The following is a 10,879-nucleotide window of genomic DNA, read 5'->3' as shown; positions in this document are numbered from 1 at the left end:
AATTATTTGTAATAGTAAATCATATTAATATAATTTTAATTTAATAATCTAATGTTTAAATTAACCACATGAAATCAATATACAAGTGTTTTTAGTTCTTATTTTGTCATGTCCTACATTTTTCTTGGGTGTCCTCATCGTCTTTCGTGCTTTTAACATCTGATCATCCTGTGCCCCCCACCGCCCAAGCAAGAGTTGGGGCTGCCAACTGATGCCTGGTGTGGGGGAGGCTTCCCCCTCCTCCTATTGTACAATTTCTGGGAGTCATCCTGGGAAGCTGCTGAGCGAGCTGGAGAAGGAAAAGCAGCACCTTCCTGGCCCGAGGCTGCCTCCACATCGGCAGCTCCACGCTCTGGTCTCTTTTCGTGACAGACTAAGAGGCGACCTGCCAGGGCGCGGTGGATCCTCCAGCTGCAGGAGCAGTCTACCCGGACGCCTCCGCGGAGCTCCACCTCCGGTCCGCTCGGGGGCAGCAGCGGGCGCGGAAGCAGCGGCGCGCGTTTGGCCGGCCAGCGTCTATGGCCTGCCCGGCTGCCTGCCCCCCTCCCTCCTTACTTCGTGCGAGGCTACAATGTAGCGGGCGGAGGAAGCCGAGTGGCCGCAGCCGAGCCGGCCGCGCCGGGCCCCCCATGGGCGCGCAGGTGAGCGAGCGTGCACCGGACTGGCCCCTCCACGCTCTCCCCGGGTCTGCGGGGGGCTCCCTCCAGGCGGGCCTACCTGCGCTGGGTCGGATCCCCCCCTTGGGGCGCCAGGCAGGCTGCGGGAGCCCGGAGCGCGGTGGTGAAGCCCTCCCTGCGCCCCCCGCCTTGTATGCAAAAGGTCCCCGGCAGCGTCTCCACCCCGCAGGCTGGGAAAGAGCCCGCTGCCCGGGGCAGGCAGGGCAGACCCAGGCTGCAATCCTACCCACACTTGCATAGGACTGGGCTCTGAGGCTGCAATCCTACCCACGCTTTCCTGGGAGTAAGCCCCATTGACTAAAATGGGACTTACTTCTGAGTAGACGTGCATAGGATTGGACTCACAGTCTACAGTCCTATCCACACTTGCCTGGGAGTAAATCCCATTGACTATAATGGGACTTCTGAGTAGAAATGCATAGGCTGTAGGAGATGGGGTTAGGGTTGGGAGAGAGGAGCTCTGGGGCCTGCAGCTCCACCCATGTTCCAATACCCCATGGGCTGTGCAGTCCTCTGCCCCTCCCCCATTGCCAGCAGCTGGCTGGTGGGGAGAGTTGTCCCTCTTTCTGCCAGCCTTGGGAGCAATGCCAGCTATGCCCAGATGTGTGCTGGTGGGCACAGCTCACTCTGAGCAGCAGGTGCATGAAATCAGATGCCCCTTGTGTGCCAGCTAGACCAGCCCCCCTCCCCTCCTTTCAACTGTATGACAGAAAAGCAGCTTTTTTTATTCCAAAGCGGCTCAGTAATTGTTCTGCACAGCTATTCCTGTTACTCAGAAGTAAGACCCACTGTGTTCAGTGGGTCTTATTCCCAGGTGGATGTGCACAAACAGATGGCCTTTGCAACCATATTTTCATATGGAACAAAAACTACTGAGGTTCTTAATCAGGCTTCCTCTTTTTTTAAAAAAGGAAGACTTTTTTTGTGAGCTTCTGAAAGAGAAAGTTCCATTGAAATCAGTGGGATTTCCTTCAAAGTAAACGCGCACAGGACTGCACTGAATGTCAGATTTAAGTTTCTCATCCTGATCATTTTTAAAAGGAGCAGTTTGTTTACTGATGCAAAGTCGACTTGTGGCCTGAACTGTTGCAGGCAACTCTGATGCTGAGCAAGCCAAATACATTCTGGGGTGCTACTTGGGAAGTATCTGGGGGTCAGCAGTTGCCTTGTGAAGGCTGTATTGGGTGGGGGTGATCTGGGGTGTCAGTAGCACTGCAAAGTGGTGAAGCCTCCTTGGATGATGTCATTCCAAAAGGCTCCCTGGGCCATGTGACTGTTGGGGAAGAACCACCCTAGCGAGGAGGAGCAACTCAGCTTTGCATCCTCTCCCCTCCCCCCCCAAAACACTTGCCCTTGTCTGTTTACAGACAACATAAAGAGATTTTTGGACGTGAGATCCATGGCAGTTGCTCTGTGTCCTTTAGGGTTTTTTGCTCTGCCAGATTCTTTCAGCATCCAAGGATGCTGATGCTGTGTTTTTCTTTCTAAACTCATTCAACTCGTTCTCTTGTCTCCTTCTCCTGTTTCCTGCCCTCCATTCCTTCCTGTGCTGAAAATTCTTCACTGGCCACTGCTAGCACCTTTTGCAGAGCCAGCTCATCCCCAAGGTGGAAGGCAAGGTGTTCTGATGGATCTGATACAGATCTTTATCTGCAGCAGATCTGTGCCCCAAGTTCCTTACAGCTGAGCTCTCTACACCATGGACAGGCAGACTAAAAGGGGTGACAAAGACGTGCTGGGGAGATGTACAGCTCCTGGTGCTGCAGCCCTGCTCCTCACTGGTGCATGCCTAGGAGATTACTGGCAATGACATCATTAAGCAGGAAGGGGTGACACTTGATGAGAAGTGGCACGTGAGCTGCCAAGTTGGATGCCTGCATGACTCTGCAGGGAGCTGTTTGGATCATCTGAGGTTGTGAAACTGGCTTTTCTGCCTTCTGGGACACAAACAATCCTTTGGCAGAACCTCTAGAAGCTTGGAAGGTCTCTCTGAAGGCAGAAGCCCTGGGGCAGATCCTGGCCTGAGAGAGCTTGCTGGGCTGGGCAGCTGCCCTCTCCTCTGGATTTCGGCAGCTTTTCTGGTCCTCTGTCATGCCTCAGGCCCCTCCTCACGTTGGCCTCTGTGTGGCTCCCACAGGTCAAACTGCTATGGAATATGACGAGAAGTTGGCCCGCTTCCGACAGGGCCACCTCAATCCCTTCAACAAGGCCCCATTGCAACACCAGCATGACCAGAAGACTGGGGGAACCGGGGAAGAATTTCCACGGAAAGGTAAGTGAAACGACTTGGGTATCTGTTGCTGCTACTCATATTGAGGGAGAAAAGACTGTGCACCCAATGGGGAAGGGAAAGGCAGGAGAGAAACAGGGCCGGCCTTAAGCCAATTGGACCAATTGCTCCCAATTGGGCCCCCGCGCCTAAGTTGTCTCCCAGCTAGGATTATCTACCCTAGTCTTGAATGCAATTTTATATTAAAATGTGCTTAGATTCATTTGGTTCGTTAACTCGCATGCACTTTAAGTGCACATTTTGAGTGATTCCATTCTACCATAGAGATATAAACTCTATATTTTATGTATATCTCTAAGATTCTACAGACTTTGGCTGTGAACCTGGGGCCCCACAAAAAAATGTTTCCAATGGGGCCCCACAGCTCCTAAGGCCGATCCTAGGTAGAAATATTTGAAACCAGCAAACAAATGATCTCCTGCTTCTCAGTAAGGTTGAGTCCTGAAACTGGCTTTCAGTGCCAGAACTCAGCCCAGCAGGCAGTGTTTCTGTGGGTGTACAGAGCACCTTTTCTCATCAGTGGAGAAACAGAACTAGAGGCAGCACCTCTGTGGTGAGTGATGTGATTAAGTCGGTCCCTTCCATTTTATAGATGAAGCTCCCAGTAAACCCCACCCTCATATACTCCATTCCTGTGGCTTCTTTGGGTGTAGAGGACGAGAGTGGGCTGCATCTCACTGGGATGGCACTGCTCTTCCCCTAAATACTATTTGGCACAAAAGCACAGTGTCCCATTTCCAGTATGTGATTCCTCCAACATGCAGCACCATCCGCCCAGTTCACTGTGCAGGCTGCTTCCTGGAACCTAGTGCCAGCTCCCCCCATGACAATTTGTGTTGCTTGGAGGGAGAAAATACCCCTGGTCAGCAGCTGGTTAGCCCATTAGGGATGGCTCTACACACCACGGAACAAAGAGAAGGAAGTGTGGGGAACAAGTAGGCCAGATGGGGGCAGAGGGCAGATTTGGGCCCTAGGTAACCAGTGTCCACCCCTGGAGTAGATACTTTTGAACTTAGGTGGTATCTTTCACCTCTTGTTCTCTGCAGGGCGTTGAGTGGCCCGTCAGGGTGGGGTGTGCTTGCTCTGTTCTCTTAAGAGCTGGACAAGTGCGGGAGGGGGAGTTGGCGTTTGTCTGAATGCTCACTTGCCTGCCACTTCCTTTATGTGTCTCTTTCCTTGTTGTAGACCTGAGTCTGGACTTGTCCCCAGAAGATCTGCCAGAGTTCCGGTGCTCAGAGCGCGCTATGGACTTGGGACTGTTGGAAGATCACTTCTCACGCCCAGTAGTGAGTGGAAGCTTTGCTGCAATTGTGTCTTTGTCCTGACCTCCTGCAGTGGTTCAGATCTAAGAATACACACACCTCCCAATTGTACAACAATGCTTAAAACCACATGAACGCCCCCCAGGCCACAAACTCTCAGGGCCAACCCCAAATCCACAACCACACTCCAAATACTAAACTTCTAATTCACAGGGTTGATTTAGTTATTTTATTTTTTACAGGTTTATTTAGCCTTTAAAAATAACATACATTTATATTATTAATCACTAATTAATTACTACTTTGTCTTTCACCCTCCAAAAACAGAGGTGCTCAGGACAGCTTACATGAACATCAAAAAAAAGTAAGATGAGGTAAAAAAAATTAAAAAAATCCAAATCAGGAAAACATAAAAGCAGCAATTGAAAGTTTAAACTGCTAAAAGAAAATAAAGATCCAGTGTAACAGGTAAACCAAATACTTGCCCAAAAAGGACCACCTTAAGATGGCAACAGAACTCTGGCACAATATGAGACAGCTGAGCTTCCTGTGGCAGGGAGTTCCACATTCTGGGGGTCACCACAAAGCAGCTTTTCCCCCACATTCCTGCCAACCAAACCTCAGAAGGTGATACCATGTGTAGTAGGCCTTACTAAGTTCAGCAGACTCATATGGGGAGAGCCAGTCCTTGGGACATTGTGGTCATGAAGACCAAGCCCCTCCAGCTTCACCTGAGGCCAAGGAACAGGCAGAAGGTATCGGCCTGGACAGGGGTGTGAAGTTGAGGCACTGGCTCCCTGCAGGTTTGCTCCTGGACAAGCCGCTCTTCCTTCACCCATCCTTGCAGGGGCTGTTCCTGGCTTCAGACATTGAGCAGCTGCGGCAGGCCATCGAGGAGTGCAAGCGAAGAATCCTGGAGCTTCCTGATAACTCAGAGAAGCAAAAGGACGCCGTGGTGCGACTCATCCACCTGCGACTCAAACTCCAGGAGCTGAAGGTGTGGAGGGCAAAAGTGGCCTCTTGCTGCAGGGTTGGTTTGGGGCATAGAGTTCTGGATCCTCCAACTGTCAGAGGGGAAGTGGGTGAAACAGGATGGGGTGGGTGGAAGGGCTGACACATACGTGACTTCTCTCTTGCTTTAGCTCAAGGATGCAAAACTTGTTGGTACAGCACATGACCACAACAGCCAGTGTGGCCAGTGGGTTATGAAAGCTCAGGTGGAGTGAGCAGGGAGCAGTTTTTCTGTTCCTCTTGGAATACTAAAATACAGGGCCATCCAATAGGCAGTAGTTTCAGGACTGATAGGAGAAAAGATTTCTTTACACATTAATTTATACCGTGCACTGCTGTGGGATGTGCTGGTGGCCATAGATGGCTTTAGAATTAAGCCACTCCCTGGAGGAGAGGAAGCCAGTTGAGGGCTGTCAGCCACAGTGGCTTGTTGCAGTGTCTGTGTTCAGAAGATGCCTGTCTTGGAGCACCAGGCACTGGGGGCAAGTAGGGGTGGCTGTTGCCTTCAGGCACTGTTTTTGGGCTTCCTGGAGGACATGCTGAACACCTGTCCCTTTCTCTCTGGGTGCTGCCCCTGCTACAGGACCCCAGTGAGGACGAGCCCAACATCCGGGTGATCCTGGAGCACCGCTTCTACAAAGAGAAGAGCAAGAGCGTGAAGCAGACATGTGACAAGTGCAGCACCATCATTTGGGGGCTTCTCCAGACCTGGTACACCTGCACAGGTGAGGGGCCCTCCTGGGGATCCACCCCCAAGGTTACAAGCAGTGCCCTTGTTGGGAATCATTGGCTTCTTCTTCCCCTGGCTTCATGTTTATTCTCTGTCCAAGTGCATGAAGAGGGAGGCCTGTGTGGCTTCCCCTCCAGCAGTGGGCACAAACAGAAAGAAGGCAGAGGTCTTTCATCTTTCTGGAGCTTGCCTTACTTCTGGGTGGAGGCATTTGTCTGCCTGCTTTGATCACACTTTCAGAATCAGGGATGTCTTGCTCTCTTGCTCACTGGATGCATTAGGTGAACAGATACAGACAGCTGCCTGAAAAGCACTGCAGGGGCTAGTGCTGCATGGCTGAGATTCTGCTGTGCTGCGAGCTCTGAGCCTGCCTGGCTACCTGCCTTCTAGCCTTCTCCTCTTTGGGTGGCACAAGTGTAGTCAGCACTGCTGATCAGTTGCTTTGCACTCTTCCCAACCAAACAGAACATTTAGGGCCTCTCTTCTCTTTTCCTGCTGTGTAATGTCCTGTAGAACTCCCTGCCACTGGGCTTAAGTGGTCAGCCGTCCTTTCTTCTCTTTGTACTTGTGTTTGGGGAAAGCCCAAGATGTGAAGATGTTTGAGATCCTTGATCTGTCAGGTTTGGACAGCAGCATTTGTAGAGCAGAGAGGACTCCAGGTTCTGCTGTGGGCACAGTGGTTTGTTCATGCTTCCTTCATGCTCCTCCTCCAGGCTGCTCCTATCGCTGCCATAGCAAGTGCCTGAACCTCATCACCAAGCCATGCGTGCGCTCCAAGGTCAGCCACCAGGCTGAGTACGAGCTCAGCATCTGCCCAGAGACAGGGCTGGACAGCCAGGACTACCGCTGCGCTGAGTGTCGGGTGCCCATCTCTCTTCGTAAGTGTAAGGGAGGGAATGGTGTCTTGCTGGGGGCTGTGCAGACCCCCCCAGAACCTGATTGGTGCCCTCTCTCTTCCTGGCCTGTGCCCACCTGGGCCTGCTGGATGTCCTTGGCTGGGACAGAGGGCTGGTCTGGGAAGCAGAAAGAAAAGCAGCCAAACAAATTAACATCCCTTTGTTATGTTTGCACAGTCAGTGCTTCTGCTAGTCAGTGGGAAGGAATGAGGGGCTCTGAGGAGGTCCTAACCCCTGAGCCAGGTTCATCTTACCAAACCCATTCCCTGTTTTCCAGGCACCAGGATTCCACCCAGCTATAAGGACTAGAACCATTTTCATATTTTTTTGTTTAGAGTTGATTTTTTGTTGTTTGTTTAGGATTTCAGGGGGAGGGTGCCTGGCAGCACATTTGAAGAGCTCCCACACTTGGGCTGTGCATTCAGCCCACCCTCCCATCTCCCTGAGAAACCTTTTACAGCAAGTGAAGGCTGAACCAGGCGTGACACAGGACTCCTGTGACTGCAGCACGCAGTGTCTTTTTCAAAAAGCAGGTGCAGAAGGGTGGGCCAGGATCCTGACTGCCATCCCTAAGCAACTCCTAGCCAGAGTGAGGAAAACTTGGGGGCAGGTATGGCCCCTGCAACACACACGGTGCACTGTGCAAGAGTGAACCATATGTTCTTAAGAACATAAGAGTGAGTTCTTATGTTCCCTTTCCTGCCTTCTGGACTGCTGTTGCACAGGGTGGCTGGATACTCTGACTCAGTGAACGCGCAAAGGGGCTGCTCAGCCTCTTGAGGTGCTTTGGTCTCTGCTCATTCCATCTTGTCTCGCTCTTATGCTCTGCCCCTCTCCAGGGGGGGTCCCTAGTGAAGCCCGCCAGTGTGACTACACCGGCCTCTACTACTGCAGCAACTGCCACTGGAATGACCAAGCCGTCATCCCTGCCAGGGTCATCCACAACTGGGACTTTGAGCCCCGCAAGGTAGGGTGTGACCGTTCCCTGCTTCAAAGACCTGTTGTTGTCAGAGGGTATAGCAGGAAGAGGGAGGGTCAGTGGAGAAAAGAGAAGAGGTGGAAGATGACCCTCCAGTGGCTCCTCACTTTGACATCCAGTGCCCCTTTTCAGGGGCAAAGACTGAGCCTCAGGTGGTGGTGGTGGTGGGGAGAAACAGCCTTTGAGGGAGACCTGATGCTGATGGGCCCTGGGAGAGGGAGACTGTGCAGAAGTGCCAGTACTGAGTCCCATCTGCAAAGCCCATTTTCTCTGCTGGACTATGGGCTGAGGCCAGGGTAACTCCCCTTGACGTGCCCTGCTGTGCCTCATTACTGCAGGAGTGCTCAGCTGTGGACTAATGCTTAGGTTCATGCTAATCGGTGTGTGTGGGTTCTAGGTTTCTCGATGCAGCATGCGCTATCTTGCACTGATGGTGTCACGGCCAGTACTCAAACTGCGTGAGATCAACCCTCTTCTCTTCAACTATGTCGAGGAGCTGGTGGAGATCCGGGTGAGCATTTGGTGGGTCTGGAACCCTTGGCCCTTTTCAGTGGGAGGGGAGAAGGGGATGACCTTCGGAGCCCTTCTGTGATGTGCTCTGCACAGATATGCTGTTAGCCAAGAGTGTTTGGCCTTTTTCCTTTTGTTCTTGGAAAGGCTGTTTGGTTGAGTGCTCCATGAGAGTCTTGTCTCTGCCCCTCCCCCATAGAAACTGCGCCAGGATATCCTGCTCATGAAGCCATACTTCATCACCTGCAAGGAGGCAATGGAAGCCCGCCTTCTACTTCAGGTCAGGAAGGGGCTGTGCTGTTCTCTGCAAAAGGGAAGCTGTTTTAAAATACAGGGGAGGGGGTGGCGGTGTGTGGTACGGCATGGGGCCCTTGAGTCCTCTCCTCCAACCTCTTCTTGCATTTCTGTGCTGCGGTCTCTCTCTCTCTCTCTCTCATTATCCATGTGTGGACAGGGACCAATCCTGCTCTCCCTTTAGTTGCAGGATCGGCAGCACTTTGTGGAAAATGACGAAATGTACTCACTGCAAGACCTGATCGATGTCAATGCTGGGCGCCTGAGCTGCTCCCTGACAGAGATCCACACGCTCTTTGCCAAGCACATCAAACTAGACTGTGAGGTGAGGATGGTGGGCAGGGAGGTGTCCTGGCTGATGACATGTGCTCCATCAGTGTGAGCCCCAGCAGAGATCCCTTCCACAAGGGGGCACTGGGGAGATCCTGCCAGAAACACTTGGGCTGCCATGCAGGACTCAGATTCTCTACGCTGGATGGTGCTTCTGTTTCAGGCAAGCTGCACCTCTCCAGGGTTTAAAGTGGAATGATACATTGCTCGGAAAATGCAGCTCAGCGCACTTGGCATTGTCCTGTTTCACCCCAGCATGGCTTCTTTTCCAGTGGCTGTTGCTAATGCCTCTTCTTCCTCTTTTTTTAGATTGTGAGCCCTTTGGGGACAGGGAACCATTTATTGATTTATGTTGCTATGTAAACCATTTTGTTGAAACAAGTATATAAATACTCTTAACAAATAACACAGCAGAAAGCTAACCTTGTGGAAACTGCAGCTCCTGTGTTGTAATGGTGTGAAGCTCCTACTCTGTGGTGAGTGGAGGCAGGCTGGCACTGTGACTCACTTGGCCTTCCTTTTTCATCCCCACAGCGCTGCCAGGCAAAAGGGTTTGTGTGTGAGCTCTGCAAAGAGGGGGACGTCCTCTTCCCATTTGACAGTCACACCTCAGTGTGCATGGAATGCTCGGCTGTCTTCCACAGGTGAGTCTGCTGTACAGCTGGCAAGTTCTTCCTGGCTTGTTCTGGGGTGCTGGTGTGTTAGTTTGGTCAGTTTGGCTGCTCTCCCACCTCTAGATAAAACAGTGCCAAGCCCTTGTGCTTCTTCTCCAACAGGGATTGCTATTACGACAACTCCACGACATGTCCCAAGTGTGCTAGGCTGAATCTGAGAAAGCAGTCACTGCTCAGGGATCCCAGCATGGAGCTGCAGGTGTAGAAGGGCCCTCCAAGGGCAGGAGAAAAACAGCTCCTAGAGACTGTTGGGTTCCGCCTGTACTTGCCCGGAAAGTCAGCCCCAGCCTGGCAAGGAGGGAACTTCGCACAGGAGCATGGCTGGGAATGTCCTGTTCTAAACTGCAGAATGATGCGGCTCGATGGGTGTTGGCCCTGGACTCTTCTGCTGAAAGAACCACTGAGACTGCTCTGCATGCACCAGCATTTGCAGAATCTCTTTGCCTGGGAGTGAGGCTGGCACTGAGAGGTTGCTGTCTCTGAAGGACTCAAGGTTTTGTGTGGGGGAGCAGGATAAATGCCTCCAGGTGGATCCTGCTATGCTGAACAGTTTTGGAGCAAGGACGGCCTGACTGTGCTGCAAAAAGCATTGTTGCCTGACCCTTAGCAACTGCTTTTTCATACCAGCACTGTGCTTGGAGACACACTAGGTTGAGAGCCTCTTGGCTCCCATGTAAACCTGAAGAGACACTACTGTGGCTTCCTTACTTACAGTGACAGGCCTGTAAGGAAGGTGATTTTCAGAGGAGTTGGCTTTAAGGGACCCTTGCTGCCTAGAAATTTCACTATGACATAGAGGCATAGTGCATCCATGTGGGAGATGGGGAGATGCCCCTTTCTCCTCAACTGCCACCCCCTGTGGCTTTTGGGAGGTGGCCAAAACCAAGAACTGGATGGATCATGAAGTTAGAATGGCCCCAAGGAGATGGAGGGCCCTTCAAGCACTAAGGTCACTTTAAATAAAGCCGTGTGTAAATCTTCTCTAGTTGTGATATGGGGTTCTGCCTGAGTGAGTCTTCCTCTGTGTGCTTTTGCCTTGAAGTAACCTCCTTGGCAGGGAAGCTTCTATACTTCATCGACTGAGGCTATACATGACACTGTAGCTAAACAAAACACGCAGATATGCACAGTTCAGTGGTATATTACGTAATGGAACCTTGCCAGGAAAAAGCTTTCTTTACTTTTTAACAACATAGTGAGGGTGACATTTGGGAGGCATGGGTGGG

General features: G+C 51.8%; 1 protein-coding gene across 1 annotated transcript; it reads left to right on the top strand.

The window, feature by feature from the left end:
- Positions 1-522: 522 nt before the first annotated feature.
- Positions 523-10,634, top strand: DEF8 (differentially expressed in FDCP 8 homolog). Its single transcript, XM_066637052.1, has 12 exons — positions 523-641; positions 2,815-2,949; positions 4,153-4,253; positions 5,077-5,226; positions 5,824-5,965; positions 6,684-6,848; positions 7,706-7,833; positions 8,243-8,356; positions 8,555-8,635; positions 8,834-8,974; positions 9,514-9,623; positions 9,756-10,634. Exons 2-12 carry the CDS (start codon positions 2,826-2,828, stop codon positions 9,856-9,858), a joined length of 1,359 nt encoding a protein of 452 aa, XP_066493149.1. The 5' UTR covers positions 523-641; positions 2,815-2,825; the 3' UTR covers positions 9,859-10,634.
- Positions 10,635-10,879: the final 245 nt, after the last annotated feature.

This window comes from Tiliqua scincoides, chromosome 9 (genome assembly GCF_035046505.1).
Source record: "Tiliqua scincoides isolate rTilSci1 chromosome 9, rTilSci1.hap2, whole genome shotgun sequence".
Lineage (NCBI taxonomy): Eukaryota > Metazoa > Chordata > Lepidosauria > Squamata > Scincidae > Tiliqua > Tiliqua scincoides.
The sequence above is the reverse complement of the archived record's forward strand: the minus strand, read 5'-3'. Positions and strand labels throughout refer to the sequence as shown.

Bases quoted from the DNA above. Each gene is read 5' to 3' on its own strand.
- DEF8 (XM_066637052.1), top strand. From the start codon at position 2,826: ATGGAATATGACGAGAAGTTGGCCCGCTTCCGACAGGGCCACCTCAAT. The intron at 6,849-7,705 runs GTAAGTGTAAGG...GCCCCTCTCCAG, and splicing joins TCGGGTGCCCATCTCTCTTC to GGGGGGTCCCTAGTGAAGCC. The intron at 8,636-8,833 runs GTCAGGAAGGGG...CTCTCCCTTTAG, and splicing joins AAGCCCGCCTTCTACTTCAG to TTGCAGGATCGGCAGCACTT.